The 21403-nt window shown below is 44.1% G+C and overlaps 2 protein-coding genes across 6 annotated transcripts in view; one reads left to right on the top strand and one right to left on the bottom strand.

Moving 5' to 3' along the window:
- The first annotated feature begins 1775 nt into the window (after positions 1-1775).
- On the top strand, positions 1776-4068 carry LOC124414792 (stomatin-like protein 2, mitochondrial). The gene is made up of 7 exons (XM_046895867.1): positions 1776-1996; positions 2143-2241; positions 2369-2516; positions 2737-2985; positions 3097-3252; positions 3451-3695; positions 3842-4068. Exons 1-7 carry the CDS (start codon positions 1949-1951, stop codon positions 4022-4024), a joined length of 1128 nt encoding a protein of 375 aa, XP_046751823.1. The 5' UTR covers positions 1776-1948; the 3' UTR covers positions 4025-4068.
- Positions 4069-7744: 3676 nt separating this feature from the next.
- LOC124414607 (AT-rich interactive domain-containing protein 3C) overlaps positions 7745-21403 on the bottom strand; it is an 85859-nt gene continuing 72200 nt past the window's right edge. For 3 of the 5 annotated variants that reach the window (XM_046895593.1, XM_046895596.1, XM_046895597.1), the window contains 5 exons: positions 14990-15173; positions 11319-11674; positions 9321-9657; positions 8823-9037; positions 7745-8748 (listed from right to left, as the gene is read on the bottom strand). In XM_046895593.1, the coding sequence (XP_046751549.1) occupies positions 8597-8748; positions 8823-9037; positions 9321-9657; positions 11319-11674; positions 14990-15173 (1244 nt within the window). In that variant the 3' untranslated portion in view covers positions 7745-8596. The remainder of the gene's footprint in view (positions 8749-8822; positions 9038-9320; positions 9658-11318; positions 11675-14989; positions 15174-21403) is intronic. The other 2 variants (XM_046895595.1, XM_046895594.1) reach the window with 2 other exon arrangements.

Here is a 21403-nt window from a genome sequence, read left to right as displayed (position 1 = left end):
CGACAATTCTGAAAAGTGCTGCATTAAAATCGACGAGGCACTATTCCGACGTAATTTTGCGAGAGAAATCGATTGAGCGCAGTCCCAATAGGCTGCGAGCAACGCATCAAAAGTTACAGCCGAAAAACCGGAAATTTTCGTCGTCATTTCTCTGCTGTTGGTCCGACGGTCTTTTTCATGTGTTTCCTGAGTTCCTGGGGGCCGATTCACCTTAGAAATGGTCTTACTAATCGATTTCGAGACGAGAAATTTACGGCTCTGAAATCGAGCAAAAACGTAAGGCTTACCCCTTTGGATTTTTTGCGAAAATTTGGATGATTCTGAAAAGTGCTGCAATAAAATCGATGAGGCACTATACCGACGTAATTTTGCGAGAGAAATCTATTGAGCGCAGTCCTAATAGGCTGCGAGCAACGCGTGAAAAGTTACAGGCAAAAAACTGCTTATTTTTGTCCTCATTTCTCTGCTGTTGGTCGTGTGCTCTTTTTTATTCGCCTTCTGAGTTCCTGGGTGTCGAATTACTCCGGAAAGGGTCATACAAATCTATTTCGAGATGCAAAATTTTCGGTTCCGGAAATCGGGAAAAAACTTAGGCTAACCTCTTTAGATTTTAGGCGAAAATCTCGACGACTTCGAAAAGTGCTGTCATCAATCACATAGGGCACTATTACAACGTAACTTGACGACAGAAATTGATTTAGCGCAGTCATAATACGCTGGAAGCAACGGATCCAAAGTTACACCAAAAAAATTGGAAAGTCTCTTTATCATTTATTTTCCGTAGGTCCTACGCCCTCTTAGATGAGTTCTGTGAGTTCCTGGAGGTATAATCTATCTTGGAAGGGTGACACATATCGATTTGGAGACAACAGAACCTTTCCACAAAAAAAAGCATGGTCCACCGAATTTTCGCTGTCGGTCGATAAAATCGATTCCGAAAATTGTCGAAACTTAAATTGAACCGAAAAAAAAATGAGTACCCTTCAAAGCGAGAAACATGACAGAAAAACTTGCACACTCAATTTAAAAGGTCATGGGCCGAGTTTGAACTATCGTGGTTTCCCTTCATGCATAGCGGATGCGTATAAGCTCTGCATACAAGCATAATTTCTTTGATGCAGATGCTGGATATATCTATGGTATTGTTATCGACTGAACTACTCCGTGTAAGACACGATCACCTAAAACACGGCGCTTAGATCATGCGCTCCTGGTAATCTACCTCGAGGCGTTTTGTTCAGCGCAGACCTAACCAGGAATAAGTAATATTTCCACAGGTTCAAACAACGACTTTAGCTATTCAAAGTGCCGCAAGAGGAATCCGCGACCTTCAACGTGAGTACAACCTCTTAATTAATGGTGAATAATTTGATGGGAATACTAGGTAATATCTAGTAACTTTTGAGTCAGTGTAACATACTCGTGTTGTAGTTAGGCGTCGTTTGTTATGGTTACATGCAAAAGGAAAAAATTCCAGATGGGCGGTCTGATGTCACAATCTGCTTGACCGTGTCGTCAGACCCTGTTTTGAGCTTCCTATTACTTTCGCTGGCCGCCACATGCATTGCTGCGGTCCATCAGGGCCCTTTTGTGGCTCATTATTTTGCGCACATGATGGATCTCAGAATACTGTCACGTAGCGGCGAGAAAAAGGTCGCGTTGCTTCGCTTGAGCGGTAACCAATCATAATGCACAAAATCTAGTGTATCGGCACGGCGACTGTGTGAACCTACCTTAATACAGTTAGCCGCTAGGTTGAAGTTGATGAGAAACGTCAATTTACCCAACCTCTAGGTTTTTCCATAACCTAACCTACACACGGGTGTCGTGAGTTTGAGACCGAATGTAATGGTTCGGTTATCCCATACTTATTTGTGTTTTGCTAACCGAAAATTAACATCTTGATCGTGTGATTAATAAATCAGACGCAATAACAATAAAAAAAAAAATGCTTTCAAGAACGAATTCTCTCTTTCGGGGTATTAGTATAGCCAGAGTAAGTAAACCCAATATAATTCTTATAATACTTTTATGAGAGTATAAATTCGAAGTCGTTCTAAAATGGAAAACAGCATTAGTTGCGATGGTGAATGTCTCAAAGAATTATACTTAGTTATTTTAAATAATGTTTCTTCTCTACAGGACACTGTACGCATCCATTCGATCAAACCGAAGATCCAACATCGGTATAGTTCCTCGACTCCGATGAACACGATCGTTATGTTCGTCCCTCAACAAGAGGTTAGAATGAATGTATTCGTCACCCCGTGCAATGTGTACATCATGTAGAAATTATTGAAATATGCATAGAAGTAATGACAGTAAATATCTATGTTCAGTTCTAACTGTACAGTATCATTTTCATCAGGCATGGATCGTGGAGAGGATGGGAAAATTTCACAGAATCTTGGAGCCAGGAGTTAATCTTCTGATTCCTGTAATAGACAGAGTGAAGTACGTGCAGAGTCTAAAAGAAATTGCAATCGATGTTCCCAAACAAAGCGCAATCACGCTAGGTATTACTAATACGCTACTTTCAGCAATTTCATAAAACAACAACTGCACAACTCCGTGACTTACTGCAACTTAACAAACTAAAACAAGCTAAGAAATTCCAATCCACGTGTATAGTTGTTCGAACCTCTGCTTAACTGTAGTACTATAACTATCTGCTTATTTAAATAATTCTGTCGACAATTGACACTCAGTATTATCAAGTCGTTGATAACTTTTCAGATAATGTCAACTTAAACATTGACGGTGTCTTATATTTGAGAGTGAACGACCCGTATCTGGCATCTTACGGAGTTGAGGATCCTGAGTTTGCGATTGTTCAGCTGGGGCAAACAACAATGAGGTCGGAACTAGGCAAAATATCGCTGGACAAAGTATTCAGAGAAAGAGAGGGACTCAACGTTTCCATTGTAGAAAGTATAAACAAGGCCAGCGAAGCCTGGGGCATAACCTGCCTTCGTTACGAAATTCGTGAGTAAAGTTCCTCCTGTCTATTAGTTACAGTAGTACTGACAGTCCGCATTTAAAGTTAATTTTTTTGCCAAGTATCTCAAACGTGACACACAATCAATTCCTTTTCAGGCGATATTAAACTACCATTGAGAGTACAAGAAGCGATGCAAATGCAGGTAGAAGCAGAGAGAAAGAAGAGGGCTGCTATATTGGAATCTGAGGGTACGAGGGAAGCTGACATAAATGTTGCGGAGGGAAAGCGTCAGGCCAGAATCCTGGCATCCGGTAATTTTGAGTAACTTTTTTTTTTTGAAAACTATTCCAACTTACTATTGCATACAAGTGTTGAGACACTCACTGATTTTTCATCCATTTACTTCTTCATCTTGACAGAGTGTAGCAATACATGTAGCTATTCAGGTTAATCTGGCTATTGTAATAATTGCTTCTCTTATGTTCCATATACAAAATCCAAATGAACAGAGGCTGAGAAACAGGAACAAATCAACAAGGCGAGTGGTGAAGCAGCGGCTATGTTAGCTGTCGCGGAGGCGAGAGCCAAAGGTTTAGAGGTTGTTGCCGGATCCTTGGGTTTGGAAAATGGCAGAAATGCTGCATCGTTCAGTATCGCTGAGCAATACGTTCGTGCATTCAACAAACTAGCCAAAACTAACAACACTATGATTTTACCGAGCAACCCTGCCGACGTTTCCAACATGGTTGGACAGGTATGTACACTAAATCACGTCTGATCATTCGAGTTATTATTCAATTGTTACGATGATCGCACTCATCAGAGTTAATAATACATACTCTATTTTGATACATTTGAACGAACGTGAAATTAACTTACTCTTCTGGTATCAATATACAGGCAATGGCAATATACCAACATATGACACCCCGTCCACAAACACCGGACAATCCAACACCGCAATTTAATTCGAAAATTCCGCTCACCGTCGATACTTCGGATAACGCTTACGAATATTTCAGTGATAAAGAAGAGTTGGAGAAGCATAGAAATTCTACCAGTAATAAGTCGCAAATATTGTAAAAATTCTCATTACAATGTAAATAAATAAAAATTTTAAATGTAAACATATCAAATAGTAGATCAAACGCGATTGATCAAAAACCCTGAGAAATTTTTACAGGTATAAAAAGAGCCATCGTTATTCTACCTGTTTCGACCAACCAGCTGGATTAAAATGAATTAAGCCTGTAGACTTTTCGTTTTTCTGTACACTTTCATTTCAGTTCATTGAACAAGGATGAACTTGTTTCAGAGAAACTCTGTGAAAAAAAGTTTCCACCTTAGTATGCAATTTTGTAGGACGAATATTGAAAGTAATTCATCGATTTTCATCAATTCGATCAAGCCCTATCTCTGATCCTGAGATTGAAAGACGCTCCAGGTTCATTTAAATGGATCGTTGAGCTTAGTAATATTGGAAAAGTTGCATAAATTGCGAAACCTCAACTTGACTGAAGGGGATGGATGAGGAATGGAACGAGTGGCATTGGGTAGTGATGCTTCTAAGTAAAAATTCACCGGACATGTAAGATGGAATTCAGTTGCCTATGAGAAATCAGCCATTAAATTATGTGATATGCATGACCAGGCCATAGCTGGTTACAAGGAAATTATATTAGAAGGCTATTGTTAATATGTGAGTAATGTACAGAATTGTTAAGAAATTAAGTTTGTCTCTCATTTCCAGACTAGGCGTTTTGTAATCTCACTGCCCATATTTTATCGTATTCACTTTAAGTGAAAGTTACGTTATTTATCTGGAATTGAGAAGCACTCGAAGAGCAGTGCATAGGATATTGTCGAAAACACAATACGTCAAGGCAATAACGAATAGTTCAATTTGTGCATACATGCATTTCTATGAATAGATGTTTATGGATTTTTCATAGCAAATCTTTCACCAGCATGACTTTCAATAACAACTGTTCTGCAATTTTCAGATATCCGAGAACTAAATACCAAGTCCACCGATACGCTCTTACAAATAGGAACGAAGAGAGAAGACAGAGTCATACAATTCCATAGCCAAGCACTTACAGTAGATTCCCCCAAATGTTAATTATTGGGATCAAAATCTCATAATCACGTCCGCAACATTTGCAGTAATATGCACATCCAAGTAAAAGTAATGTTGACTTTATTTATGATCGTGGGGCACGTTTACATATAGATTACATACATCTAAGCCGCTACTTAACGAAACTACATAGTTTAAAATGTCATAAGTTTTGTTTCTTTATAATAATGATGATATAATATATGTACAACGTTTACAATATATGTAATATTATGTAAATATGCGCTATGAAGTTGTGGTATGCTGTGGTGGGTTCACGATTAAATGTACATTATCGTTGTATCACGTTAATCGTAGCATACAATATCGCCGTGTGGCTAATGCAGGCACGGTTTCTTAAATAATTAGCAAACTTTAATGAAAGTCTCTCGCCAAATCACATTCATACGAAATGGTTGAATGCCGGTTGTTGGCTTGTAGGAATATCTAACGGGCGGTGCGTAAGGACACACAGTAGGGTTTTGAATTCCGTAAGGCAATATGACCAGGAATTATCCTGTCGATTAATCGAACAGGGATTGAAATTCGAACTGTCCATGAAAAAAGCTGCACCCTCGCCGGGTGTAGCCTGCCTATAATGCAGTAGCACACTTCCATCATCCACGCGTCACGCTTCGTCCGTTTCTCATTTAATGTAAGTATTTCGAATTTATTAGACGGTTCTCAGATCACCTTCGACCTGATTTGCTCAACAACCTTGGTAACCTCCATTGAAAAGCACACTGTTAGCATAAGAACAAAACGTTACAGTTGTTCGATTTCTTTACTTGGTTCCATTTCTTTCTTCTTCGATTTACCTTACCATGAACCTTCCGCATCGGATTGACAACTTTCAAGGGCCAGGTATGCATCTTTTTCAAGCGTCGTCAATATCAATTCTCTATCCATCGATTCTTTCTCGCATACTTTTTTCCCAGAAACATAATTCCATCTATCTTTTTGCAATTTAACAGTTTGTACGGTTCAATCCGAGTACTGCAAGGTTTACGATTTTACAACAATTACTCATATGCAATGCATATGTGAAGCGAGATAACGACTATGTTTTTTTTTTCATAATCACCCACTATTATCACACGCTACTAGATAAAGAATTATGTGGCTCTGTAATGATTTTGGTACAACCTCGGACGCGTTTTCGTGAGAATGCTAATATAATGAATAATTACAGTAATAATGGTAATTAATAATAACAATAGTGATAATAATAAGGTTAATGATGAGAACAATAATAAAAATAATAACTATAATTAATATAATCGATATCTAAATTATTATTCATCTTATATAACAGTCTTTTTGGCTAATCTTCAAGCTATAAACAATAAAATATTTCTGTTCTTTTATCTAATAAAGTGAGAAAATCACTACTACTCTTCATTGCCCTACAATCTTTAATCAACTTTCAACCGGCAATTTGAAATTTTTTAATACTAATCCAAGTTTCTTACCACTGCTATATTCTGAGTTGATAACTATCAATTAATAAGTATATTTATAATGTATGCATACATCTATACTATCAACTATGACTGAAGAAATGTTTCAACCTTCGTTACATAATTTATACTGCGTAAATTTTTAAGCACATATTTGTTAAGATTGTTTCTCGTATTACATAGTGGGTACCTATGTATAGTTATTGGACATTTTAGGTTGACGTTACACAATTACACATTGTGTGTGTGGTATGCACGTTATGAGTTGGAAGAGTAAAAGGCGACGGTAATGAAGGTCATTGTGTAGAACCGGTGGTTAAGGGAGATGCAAAAAAAAAATAAAATTATCTCCTGAACATTTCCACGTGTTTTAAAAATGGTAAGTAAGTTGTCCAGTTGCGGGGCGGGGGGGGGGGGGGGGGGGGGTCGGGTCGGTGATAGTGGAAAAGAAATTACGGGAGGATCGTGATAGGGGTTTAAATTTCAGTGCATGCAGGGTTAAAAGTGTTAAAAGACTGGAGTTGATTCGATTTAAATGCTGAACAAATCCGTTTGCCTTTTACAGTTCCACGTAATCTATACACACGATAATATAATATTTGAGATTCGTTATTCCAAGTTAGTTTTCATACCATTACGGATGTATAATAATGCCATCACTTATATTCTATATACAAACGTCACGGTGACAAAGAGGGTGCCTCCACCATATTTTGTAACTTGGAAGTCGGAAAAAAAGTAGTAAAAGGATGACAGACGAGAAATAAAAACACATTACATTATTTAAAAAAGAGAGAGAGAGAGAGAGAGAGAGAGAGAGAGAGAGAGAAATACGCGTACAATTAACGTACAAATGTATATGTATACAACCTATATTTTAATTTTCGGATGACTGAGAAGCTGCGATGCGGTAAAAATGATTCTTATCGCATCTACGTGCATGCTATTCGAAAGAAAAAGAATTGAAGACAATAAATAAGTTAGAGATTTTAATTCAGAGATCCGCAGTGGTTAAAAAAAAATGATATATTTATGCATATATATAATATAGGTATATATATATATACACATATTTTTGTTACCATACAATGCATATATAGGTGTATGATATACTGTATGTATGTATATTTATCAGGACTAATATAATATACTGAAGCTTAAAAATAAGATCCTAACCGTTACGTATAATACCATTCATTCTGCAATCATACCATCGCTGTTTGCCGAAAATACTTAAAAGTAAAACTGGCACACCTATGATTCGTCATTACAACCCGGGCCAAAATCATAGCCCAATACTTGCCGTTACTTCCTTAGCAACCATCAAATACAGCGTAAATACATCGTTCTTAAAATTGAATTTTTATTTGGCCCTTTCCTACGTGAAATATGCGTACGTATGCGGTGGCATTTATACAAACGTCCGCATTGCGGTCAGTCCACGACATACTCATTCCTGTGTGTTTATCACTCTGCAAATTACGTGGTGAACTTTAAACACAGCAAATCAGAGTAAAGTTTTCTTTTTTCTTTTTGTTTTTCTTTTCCAAATAACATCTCAGTTTCCACCTGCCGTCAAATGTACGCGATACAACAAGATATATCTAGTACTCGATTCATTCGCGACGAATGAAAATGTAATTTCCCATACACACGCGCACACACGCACACACGCACATACGCACACACGCAGAAGATGCACGCCATGTAAACACCTAACGCTACACGACGCGTCTGATCCAAAGTAGAGTTTATTCCCCGCACTCGTTGCGGAACGAAGCGCGAAATCATCATATATAAGTCTCACATTATACTAAATACCCAGTCCGCGATACACGCTTGATCTCTAATAAGAATGAAAAGAACAGCCAAGAGTCATTTAATTCTATAGCCAAGCACTTACAGCGGTTTCGTCAAAATGTTAATTAAATCTCATAATCATGTCCGCAACACTTTCCGTAATTACGCACATCCAAGTAAAAGTAATGTTGAGATTTATTTATGATCGTGGGGCAGGTTTACACATAGATATACATACGTCTAATTGTAAGCCGTTACTTAACGAAATTACATAGTTTAAAATGTCATCAGTTTTGTTTCTTTAGTCTTGTTTGTTGCGGTAGCTCCGTGCGTCGTGTTGTCGGTTTGGGCGAAAAGAACGCCCTGATACATGACCCCGTTCAACTCCATGCTGACCACCAACGAATTTTCACCGCTGCGCCCGTCTCCTGATTAAATATAAATAGAAAATTAGTAAAATGGCTAATCAGAGGGCGAGTCCGCTGCCTCGATCGACCCATACCTCCTCCTCTGTTGTCAATTTTAATATGTGCCCCTACGAGTCCCGTAGTAATCGCTTTGTCGGGAGCGCAGGCATCTTCTTCGGAGAGTAATCGCTTCGCCGGCGTTGGTCCTAACGTGATCCCTCCGGTGTCTTGGTCTTTTTTCACCTGCACCGGCGTGCCACCGGATACCGGGGGACTGTTTCTTACCGGGGGTGAAGACATTGGCGAGGATCTGCAAACAAAGTGTGATAATAAGAGGATATAATTCTTGAGAGAAAAAAAAACCGAACACAACCAGATGTATAAGAGGATATAATTCTTGAAAGAAAAAAAAACCGAACATTCGACACAATACCTGCGCATAGGTCATACATACGTGTATAGATAGATAGGAATAATATTGTAGTATGCGATGCCTCAAGGTGGTTACCGATTCGTATACGATCTTTCTCCTGTAGAGGTATGCAGTCGCTAATCTTTGACAGTGCGAGACTGCGACGTGAGTTTTGGCTTACCTGAGACCCAGGTCGAGAGCTTCCCTCTGTGGTTCGGGACTCGTGGCTGGCGGGACAGGGGAATGTGGAGCTGGCGGCGAGAGAGGCGGCTGGTGACCAACCCCCGGATAGAGGGTGTTGTTGTTGTACATGTTCCATAAGGTTAATCGAGACATCTCGAGGGCGTTCAGAGCAGCGTCACGGGGCGATGTAGATGACGGTGGCGAGGCGCTTCCTTGTCTGTGAATCATCGGAGGTGGTGTTCCGGCACCGGAGTTGCGCAACTCCTTGTGCAAGAGTTTAACGTACTCCACCATGCGCGCCTCGATTTCCGAGGGTGCGAGTCCCGGAATTGGTCCTGGAATCGAAAATGAAACGTTCAGCCGGCGTTCGCCTTGGGCGCAGAGTGTCATTCTTTAGCCGCGTTACGCGAATGGAAATACGAGTGAATCGCGTGGAAATCATATATATGAAAGATGGGCAGAGGTCGGATTTTCATTCGATCGAGGTGTCACTTCTGAGCGCTTATAATGTATAATCAATCCGCAGTTCCCCAACTCCCTGTTTTTACTTCATCTTATAGCTTGTGGACGGTCCTTCCTGTCGAGCGTGAAAAAGGTTTTTGTGCCGTAGGTACATGCCGTTCAATACTAAATTAACATCGTTCCGTTGATTGGCACCGCTCCATTTTTCTCGCTCTACCCCGACGCGTAGAGAGTGCCTCGAACTTGGGTGGATGGAAAATTGTTTATTTGACTGGTTGCCTCGGGCTCAGCCCGTCAACGACAAATGAGCGGGGTACACTGGAAGGAAATGCACGGAAATCTTTCACGATATAGGTAGACGGGTGTATAGGTGTACACCGACTCGAGGGAGATGAATCCTTTTCGTCTAACCCATTCGCTATTATGCTTATACATATGGTACCGTGTGTGTCACTACGTGCAAGCAAGTACACGCAATGCTGGGCTACGAGTACCCGACGCGTTACGTAGAAACACTTGGACAGGCACGTGGTTTGAGGCATGAGAAACCCGCGCATGTAAATCACATGGTTGCGCACGGATGCCGGGGGTACGAGGTAAAGAGAAACGAATAAACCTGCAAAGACGCTGGATAGCGGTATTATGTATAAGCTGACGGGTTGATCGATCCTCGCGGGTAGGTACTGATTAAAACGAAATAATCCAGGTATCACTACGTCACATGGTAGGTAGGTAGGTACAACCTATTTTATATATATTATAATAGGACGCGGATGCCGAGTAGGAGCATCAAAGCAGTCGCGCAAACAAATGACTAACGGGCTGGTGACGGGTGAGGACCTAGTTTTAGAACACAATCCGTATTATAATAATATCTCAGACTCCACGAAAGCGGGGTTTATTTTAAATCGGTAGTTAAGGCTGCGAGTTCGGGCCTCCCCGGAGATGATGATGATGCGAGCGGAGGAGGCGTAATTGATTGTAAGATCCCCCGGGAGACAGGCGCTAATGGATGACTCCCGCTAACGAGCATTCCAGCTGGCCCCGCGCCCTCCGCCCTGGCTACCAAACTCCGAATCACCCTGTTCACTCGCGGTTCACCGGGGTCGTCCTGCGCCCCCTCACCCGCCCCGAACCTACCTGACGCGACATCCGTTCCCAAACGGGTAGTTCAACCCGGTCGATAATTCGATCAAATTAAATTCAATCAAATTGAATTCAATTAAATTTCATTACAATCTACAGGTCCGTCACCGCGAATTGATCCTGAAACTGAAGCGGTGCACGTGTCTACACGTACTGTCTGGCGGTGAGTTGGATCGGTATGGCGGTACAACCACGGTAGCGTCCAGCGCTACACGTACCGGTTCGTACCGCGATGACGATCTAAAGCAGCACCCGGGACGACACTGCAGATTCCGTTCAAGAACCAACCACTGCATTGTACGTGTACGCACATATTACCTACGTTCATCTTCTTACCCGCCGGAGACGTTGGTCAGATAGGTACCTACTTAACAAAACATCCACTTACCGGCGTTTAGGGGTTGACCGAGCGGTCCTTGCGGATGCTGCGGATGATGGGGATGATGGGCCAGCGGCGTGTGGGCGGCACTTCCGTTCACCAGGGACTGGGGCCCGTGGTGTTGACCACCGGCTGCCACGGCCGTAACCAAGGACAATGGTGACATTTGAGCGTGGAGGGACAACGAGCTAGGGGTATGCGGACTCGCCCGCACCATCGATTCCCCGGGTCCGCCGCCTCCCGCGTACGCCCCGTAGCTGCTCCTTCGGCCTTCTCTCCGGTTACCGTCGATCGCCGCCTGGAGCTCCGCTGGGGTTGACAACCGCCTCTTTTCGCACTCGTACGGATAGAGATATTTCATATACCTGAAACATTGGTCGACATATCGTTAAGCTTAATTCGTGATTAATTGCGCCCGATGCGAGGCGAAGCCTATTCGGCATTAGGTACTTCTCGCGCAAGGTGTTTAATTACACGATACACGCGGGTACTGCACAACGAGTAGTTTATGGGCCGACAGAGGAACCATTTTCCATGAAAATTTTTCGACGGGCGCCTCGTTTGGCTGGTCCTTATATCGAGAGAAAAGGATTCTTCGCCGTTCGCTTCAACAAGCTTGCACGAAAGAGGTCAACGAGAACAAAGAAGATGAACCGCGTATCGTTGCACACCAAACGCTGCGCAACATCTTTCCATAATCTGAAATCTGCTGTTACCAGTCTGCACGGAACTTCAATTCCTCAAAATATCAACTACGATCAAACTGCGATTCCAAACGTACGTGTAAGGGAGATCGGGGCAAAGTGAAGCATTGAAAAAAAGAACCTTATTTTCGATTTTCCGAATGAAGTTTTTCTATTCCCGTTCACTTGTAAGCAACGAAAATACCTATTTCATCTTTCGAGCTACCTTCGGAAAAAACATTTCGTTTACGGGAAAAGTAGGGGTACCAGGAAAAATTATCCATTCAATTTTTTCTTCAACCCTCTATTCCGTCTAAATCATTAATCAGTGTTACGTTTGAAAGTGAAAATAGAGATGACCGGGGTGAAATGGATGACTTAAGGATACAGCGTAAAATGATATTTTATCTAGTGCTGTTTACTTATGCTAATCAACCAAAAAATGTTACTTTCCACACGACTGTAAAACATGAAGAAAAAAAAAATCTCTTCCAACTTCGGATCTGCGAAATTTTGCTCCGGTCTCCCCTACTTAACAAACGAATGTCAAATGTATATGGTTCTCAAAGTTGTAGCCCCAAGACTACACACATATATACCTATATGGGTGTGTGTATGTGTGTGTGTATATATATATATATAAACACTATTAAACACACACACATACGCACATTATTATACGTACAGCTGATGGATGTGTAAAAAGTATGTTACATGCAGGTATATAACGCTGTTTCTTATTTATTTCATCCAAGTACGGTCGGTCGGTTGGTCGGTCGGTCGGTCGGTCGGTCGGTCGGTCGGTCGGTCGGTCGATCGATCGTCGAGCCCAAAGTGCTGCGTGCCTATGCAGTCGCAACATAAACGTGGCCTGTAATTCGCGAAGCATCGTTTCGTTTTTACGATTGTCTGGCAGACTGACGGCGCGCGAGCGTATCCGTTGACTCGTCGGTTCGCGGACTGCAGCCGCGCGTTTGTATGCGTCGAAAAGACATAAATCTCTCTTTCTGGGTGATAATCAAATTCACGCTGGCTCTTTCGTCCGCGCAGCTAGCTGCTCCGCTTGTGCAGATATGCCGCGAACCGCTCGCCGTGTCGTACCTATAATACCTCTGGGTAAACATCGGCCAAAGTCTACACCGCTGGACGCATAAAGCATGCCACTTTTTCGTTAAAAAGACATTTTCTGCCGAGTGGCTCTGCACAGGGAGATCTCTCACTCGGATTGGAGAAGCGACAAGCGACGGTGAGAGACGAGGAATCTCAGTGGACAGTCCCTCCTTTTCTCCGTTAACATTGTTGCATTGATATTACAAGCACGTCGGTAATGCTGTTTCGGACTCATTTCCCTTTGGAACGAACTTCTAGTTCTTTCTTAGACGCGATCTACGACGAGGTCATTTCCGATGTACGCCGCGGCGTAGGTGCAGTAGTACCTTGCAAGAAGGAGAGATGCATGGGGCTCGAAATAGTAACAGCAAGAGAAAACACCCGGGAGCTGAGCCCTTTGCCTTTAAAACTCATCTCGACCGCAACAATTACACGACGTGTACCGATACTGCTAAAATGAGTTTAGATGGTTGATTTGCGCACATAATAGGTATATTAACCTCGGCACCGGTCCGCGTTGCTCCGCGTAAAGACTGCAAGAAATATAGCCACATTCCAGGCTAGAAAGTGTCCAAGTCTCGTCTGTCTGCGCGTCAACTCTTAAATTAAATTGACTGTCTCATCGGATGATCGTTAATCATTATATTAACATCCGTAGACTGTCAGATTTAGTAACCTGCATGCGATGCGACGTCGGAGAACGATATTCTTGCTAAATTTACCATTGTATTCCTGTAAGCTCGGACGCAGATGACGGCACGGAGTTAGTCGACGAGGGGGAGTGTGGAAGAAGGAGGAAATAAGATGGTGGATGAAAAGACAGAGGGACACGGGAGGGTAGGACGGAGAAAAACCATGGTATATATCTAATGAACGGCAATTGTTACCGCGTTTTTGGAAACTGCATTTCGAACGACCTACTTGATGGGTCATACGCCATGTTATGGGTATAATATTTAAAGTGATCACCGAATATCTATATTTTTGTAAACTCGTGCACACCTACACGTCGATGCTAAAGCGGCGTATATTCTACATGCATGTATGTATAGATGTTCATCTAATCTACGCCGAGATGAAATTAATAACGGAGTAGGTATAGGTATTGCACGGTAGTAGGTACGGGACAATTAAGTTGAATACGGTCAATCGACGTACGACTCCTTCGGGGTCGAGAAAGTGCGTTCGCTCGTAGTTGCGAGGAGCCGGTGGTGAACAGAGGCGAAGACGTTGTATAGATTAAACAAGATAGTTTTGAGTGTTGCCAGAAGGGCCAACATTAATATTATGTGCTCCCAATGCTTTTGTGTGGGACCGCCGCGTATATTTTTGTTTCCGGAGGCCTATAAGGCGGATGATACAAGCCGCCATCTTAAAAACACAAATACCGCCACGAAACCTGCGGTAATGATGATAACACTATCTAAACATCGGCTGGCCAAAAAATATAAATTCGCCGCGCTTTGAAGTTTCAAAGGTTCGAGTCTCGGCTCATAACACAATGCTCGAGGACGCGCTTCTATCCTCCTCCCCCTCTTCTTTCTTTTTTTAAACGCTTATACTCCCATCTTCCGCGTACCTACGTCCCTGCATCGTCTCCGCGGTATCGTTCCTCGATCGACAACGACAGCTTCTTTCAACTACAAATAATCCCCGCACGATGAACGTCCCTGCCCCTTGCATGCGACGCGTATACCTACGGATAATAGCTGCGATCTTTCTGTTCCGCGAGCCGATATAAATTTCACGTCTTGATATCGAATGCGCACGATATACCGTACCTATACCAAATTGTCCGCGTTCAACTGCCGGATATATAGGAATACGCCTGTCAAGTATTACACGTATATTGCCACAAACATGCATATTTAAACTCGTCGTACTTACTGTGTGCGCAAGGTGAAGGCTGCCGACGTGATGCTGGAGGGAAGATGAAGTCCTTTGATGATTTCTTGCCATAATTTTTTATTGATAACGTCGACCAGGCCACCCCTGGCTATAACCAGGTTGTACAATTCGTAGAGGTCAAGAACAGACTTGGCCATGATGGGTAATCGGTTGATCGGCGTTCCTGAAACAAGGAGAAAAAAAACCGCTCCTGTAGGACATTTCGTATACACCAAGTTACGCGGGAGCTGCATCCAAGTATTATTCGAAGAAAATCCCGTGCTGTTGTATTACGCGACGACGACTTCCGTCCACGCAAAGACCCCAAAGGGATTTAGGCTCGTGGGGTCCATCGGGTTTGCAGGGGGAATCGCTGGAATTTAGGTTCGCACGGTGTGTCGCGCGTAGGGCTTGGTGATAAGGTCCGTCGCGTCGGTAAGCGGTGGTATAGAGAGTGGAGATCGCGGAGGTGCGCGGCGTCGCGGCGGACCGCCATTGAGAGCGCATGGACGAAGGACGCCGGTCGCCATCTTGCAAGTGCAGAGGAGCCGTGGTAGGGGAACCGGCAATTTGGGGCTATCGAGACGGAAAACCCCATCCAAGCGCAGGGTCTAGATTATTGGCCCTGCAATTATTATTGATATACGCGCCTCGCGAGGCAGAGGGCCATTCGACGCGGGCTCGTCTATACACCGGCTATAATACCGAGCCACGGATCTCTCCGCTCCATGCAGCCCGAGCCGTTCGCCACAGCTGCGATGCGTCCGTTCAACGCGTCTATGTACGTATATGCGTACGTGTACATTTCGTATATTAATATTTACCTGTCGCATGCGCCCAATATACATACGGGGAACGCACGCCGGTGCGTTGTACCTGCCGTATTGCACGTGCGTGTGCGTAGTAAGCGTGCACCGACGCACCTACGCGTCGCAAACTGGACGTATACCCTGATAAACTATACACTCGCCGATGGGTCAAGTTGGTAAACCCAAAGATGAGTCGCCTATATTCGCGGCATCGTACCTATGTATCCATCCAATCGCAACACGGTGCCCCCGTCACTCGCCCAGCTTCTTATCTATGTGAATACCTGATATACTTGCTGTATACATACATGTAGGTACCTACAGGCGCGTATAAGCGTGTACATTTCTATAATGTACACACATCGATGAATATAATTCTAGAGATAAAGGAGGGGGACAATAATGCCCCGGAGATAATTTTCAATTGGTCGCGACGTTATTATCGTACTTGGCATTGCATACCCATTGAAAACTGTCGATACCGCGGCACTCATAAGGCACGTACCCGATTCGTACGAATAATGTACATAATATGAATACAGGAGTCTCGTAGGTAAATGCTGTAGGAGGGGCTAATCCCGAGGACATAAGTTTTACAAACCGTCGATTTGCTTGCAAAAATAAGAAATGAAACAAAATACAACGTTCGTAGATCGCCCGCAGGATAAGCGTGTATAACCAGTCAATTTATGTATACGCCTGTGTATAGGTGAGTATAATATTATTACCTAGACGTGGCAGTATGGGTACCAAATGAATGTATATTACATCTGCCTGTGTGCTCGAGTGCATACGTATGTACCTACCTACCGTGTACGTACACCGCAACGCAACGCCTATCGGCGGTTGCTGTACAACGCGAGCTCATTGTTTGCGGCGGCGAGTGCAAATGGTGGCGTTGGTGGGGCGAGATGGGATGGGGAGAAACGGTGAAGAAAAGTAGAGGAGAGAAGAGGAGAGGAGATGGCGAGAGAGGGGGCGGGGGGGGGGGGGGGGGGGAGGAAAAGAAAGAGAGAGAATATTTCAGGATGCGATTACGACTTTTCTTGGTAGGGCGTCCAATCAGCAGTTATTTTTATAATGGCCGCCGTACCAGCCAACGGTGGCCATTGCATACATCTTTGAACTCGCTAAAGTATGTCCTTTGCTCATAGAGTAATGCACCGCAACGTGTGTTCCAACCTTAACGCGGTTCGCTCTTCCGGCAAACTTTATACCCGACCGGACCTACACCGCTGCATCCTGCGCGAGTCTCTTTCGGCTAGTGCCCTGTGGCGCTGGGCACTACAGGGGATGAATCACTTGAATGTATTTTTTTTTTTGACTCCATTTCTCGTTACAAAGATGTGCATCAGGGATAGTATGACGTATAATCGCGTATGAAAAGTAGTTTATTTGAAGGAATACATTGGAAAAGTGAGACATCCCTACTTCGACGATATTGCTGTGTAAGAACTCTCAGTTCAAGAATTCCCATGTCAGTAATTTAAACAACAGATCTGCGGGGGCTAAGGAATACTGATGATTCTTCTTATGACCAATTTTCACGTAGGTCCAATGACATACCGGCGTTGACAGGTCACTTGTTTCTCTGCATCTTTGCACCCTTGCGCCTGCTAGACTAAAGTAGTCTGGATTCTTTTATAGCCGGACGATTTAGAGATTCTTCAGGAGCGTTGAATCTCTGGATTCGATCTTTCCTTGCATTTTTTTCCCGCAAGTCTCGTATAAGTCGCCCGACGTGTTCCTTTCTGTCGGAACAATCGCGGTGAAGAAAAGGTGCGGAGGGTTGAGACGAAGGCCGAAAACTTGCTCGTAACGTCGTGCGATTTTTTACGCTATTTATTTCGCATGGTTTTGTCCCCCCCTTTCTTTCTTATTTTTCTCCGTTACTCTTTTTTCAATCTTCCGAACGTACTGTTTTTGTTTTTTTCCTTCGTCCCTTTGCACCGTCTCTCCTCGCAGGCGGTGGGAGGGTAATTGGTATACGAAACAAAATGTTGCATTTTATGGGTTATTGTGATGGGCGACTCGGAGAGGAGTGTCCAATCTAATAATCGTCGGTTATGCTGGAAGCCTTTATTACCGAGACACACTCGCATATCGGAACACGGATTTGCGAGTTTGGGTCGCTGTGTACGTGTGCCGCTCCTCGTGTGCGTGTGCGTGTGTTGTGCGTTGAGTGTTGTGCAGCGTGCGGGGCATCCGCTGTGTGCCAAGTCGAACGCCAAGGGCCGCCCCCCTTGATCCTCCGGCAACTAGCTCCAGCCTCAACACACCGCCAGAGAACGAAACAACTTTTCCCAGAATCTCGCGTGACGACCGGTGAATCTGCTCGATAAACCTCAGAGATCCTAACGATCCTAATAATCCGTATACTTTGCTACTTTAATACTTTAATAACTCTCGCCAAGAGTCCGAAAAGGATACACCTTTCCTGCATATCGAACTCTCCGCAATATTCCCGCATTCGCCACGCCATTCCGCATATCCATTTTATTTATTTCCTTTGCCCTTCTCCTTTTCTGATTCATTTTTTTTGTCCTCATTTCATATTACTGGAATTCAAAGTAACGCGGATAGTGTCACCAAGCTAGCATTGCGCCAAAGCGGTATATTCCATAATAACAGCTCTGTAAATACGAAGGCTTTGGGCCACCGGCTCTGAGGAGTTCTCGGCGTTGGAAGAACGACTAACGGCGCACGACCATGGCTACTTGTTAGACTAGACGGTAGTTTTATAGGTGATTTTGGAAATACATCGATCAATGCGGGTTGCATGCAATTTGCGAGAAAATTTGGTTGGTTAACGTCGAGCAAACAAGGTGTGAAACAATGAAATGGGAGTTCGTCTCGAAGTTCGCGCAGAACGGGAAACACAGAAGCTGTGGGTGCCCTCGATATAGGAGGGGTGCGTGCGAGCGTTTGAGGGAAAGAAATGAGCTGGTAAGCATAGGTTTACACAGAGAGGGGGTGAGAGAGAGAGAAAGAGAGAGAGAGAGAGAGAAGGTCAAGAGAGGTAGGTGGAGTTGAGTTGAAGTTTCGTATGAAATACACGTGACGTTTACTACCTTACCGGCTGGCCCACAAAGACGCAAACGTATTATAAATAGATCTCCTTCGGGCGCGAGAAAAGGTAACGATAGAAGAGAGAAACGGCGGAGAGATGGCGTAGAAAGAGAGAGGAATGCAAAAGCTTGTCTGAAGAGAGGCGGCGATGGGAGGGAGGAAGGAAGGGAGGGAAGGATGCCGGGCGCTGTGCTACAATCCGCAGGTTTATAATCTTGTTAGGATTTCGCGGAATTATTGCTACGATTTACGATCCGTCGACCGAGTTACACTCACTTTCAGCGACACTCCTTGTGAAAAGCTCCGCGCGATATCCGCGGCCCGCCGTGCATCTGCAATACGGTAGTATCGATCTCAGGAAGACGATGGGCAAAGAGTAAGTGACAACGGAAGCGTTGACCTATTCAACACCCTGGCAAAGTCGCTTAGCGTGAAGCGTGTAAGTTGGTAGACGAGAGGCGCGAATAGCCGAAGGAATGGCGTCCGACCGGCACGCAACCAAGTCAGACCGGAAGTCCAAGAATTTACTGGGGTTGTAAAATGGTCAGATATTGTTTCGATGATGGTTGACGGTGGATTTTTGGCAGAGTGTGGGGCGAGTAGCGCGAGAATCGGTTCTTCCTTCTCACGTGGTCGACGTCAACGGGCTGCTCGAGAGAGTTTTTAGCCGCGAGAAGACGCGTGTCGCGAGGCGTGTTGCAGCAGACAAACTCAGGGGCAGGAAGGGAGAGCGTGGTCCGGACGAGAGTGGGTACCGCGTGCCTCTTCTCGGAGGGCCCGAGGATTCACCTTAACCGTGGGGTGTAGCCGATACGCACGTCTTGGCGGCAACGGAGCGCGTGGCAATCAAAACGCCATTCGACCTCACATCAAAGCGTCGCCACACTGTCGACAGCCACTTCTCTAGGCTGCGGTGTGAAGGGGATTCATGGTGGGTCCCGACACACCCGCGTCTCCCGAAATCGGGATGCTCCGCTAGCCGCAGCGAGTATACAGAGAAATGCGCGGAGGGAGGAATGAGGAAAGATAAAAAGTTGAACAGCCCGGAGGGTGCAGGAGAGCCAGGATGGTGCTCGAGCGAATCAAACACCCTCGTAAAATCTATCAAAGCCGCAAGAGCATTACGCCGGTTTATCGCTCGCGTGATATTATTTCCAGACTTTATCACCGTCTCTAAAACTCGCGTAAGATCCGCCGTTGTGTTCCACGGTGCCAGTTAAAGGTTAAGAGCGTCTTTTCGTTATTCGTACGCGACGGCGTCTCGTCTCCTCGACCCAACCGACCACCCATGTCGACGGATTTCAAGCCTAGCTTGAAATTATTCAGCAGGAGCCACGCCCTGGTGAAGATTATGGATGTGATCGTGTTTTGTCTATTTCACCCCGCACGTATGTCCCCGGAGACCGGAGTCACACTCGGGACCACGTTGCGGGGACGGAACCCCGTTCAACTGCTGCTACCACCGCAGCCGCTGCAGAGAGGTTACCGCGGTACCTTCTCCAGCTCATCCATATTGAAACGTTTTGTTTTCCGAGATTATAACTCGGCTAAATCACCGAACACACCCAGGCTCGATATATGTTTACGATCCTAGGTAGAAATCGGTCTACCGGGATCAGATGGGGTCAGTCTACGGATAACTGAGATACAATTATTTGATTGAAAATTAACGAGTACCAGCGATCGAACGATCTAGGGTCGGGAGGTTACAACACATGACATTGGTGGTGGCATTTTCACCCGGATGCACCTGTCAGTAGTACGTTCACGCTGTACACACTGGAAGCCACTGCGCATTACACGTTTACACCGCTTTTTATCAAGCGCTAGCAACCATCACCCGATTTCAACGTCTTCATACCCATGTTGTGCATTTTTGCCGATCGCTACTTAAAGTTCACCGAAAGACGTCCGGCATTGAGGACAAACATTCTTGGAACCAATGAAACGCAGTAAAACAGCTAATCCAACAACTGTCCAGCACTGATCCTGAACGGGTACATCACGATGCACAACTTTAGTGTGCATAATGTAGGATCTCCATAGTTAATGTGCGTATGTTTCAAATTTTTATGTTTTCATAGATGAAATAAAATATCTTCTTTTTTGGATTACAACATGTCCTCTTGAATTGAGCTCACAGCTAGGGCTGAATCGTGAATCAGATGAATCGAAAGAAGCTTTGATATTCGGCTTCTCACGGTAAGATGCGAAATGAGAATAGTGAAGAGATTTGAGGATCAAATAGAGATAACGAGAAAAAAAATAGGAGCAAAATAGAAAACCACGCCGATAGACGTGAGAGCTTAGGAGAGAGTTTCTTGGAAACCGACAACTTCCGGCGCGGTTTTTTTCACGGCGTCGACAGTGCGACCCAAATCTGTACCGCGCGACGCACAGAGCGCGACAGATTGATCAACTGTAATGAACTACGAGACGGCGAATATATTTCGAAAGATTTGAAAATTTTAATAAGTCAACTATACTCACTTGAATTCCAGAGAAGTCTTCACTATAGAGTACTACGATAATATTC

This window comes from Diprion similis, chromosome 14 (assembly GCF_021155765.1).
Source record: "Diprion similis isolate iyDipSimi1 chromosome 14, iyDipSimi1.1, whole genome shotgun sequence".
NCBI classification, from domain to species: Eukaryota; Metazoa; Arthropoda; class Insecta; order Hymenoptera; family Diprionidae; genus Diprion; species Diprion similis.
This window is presented reverse-complemented; position numbering and strand designations above follow the sequence as displayed.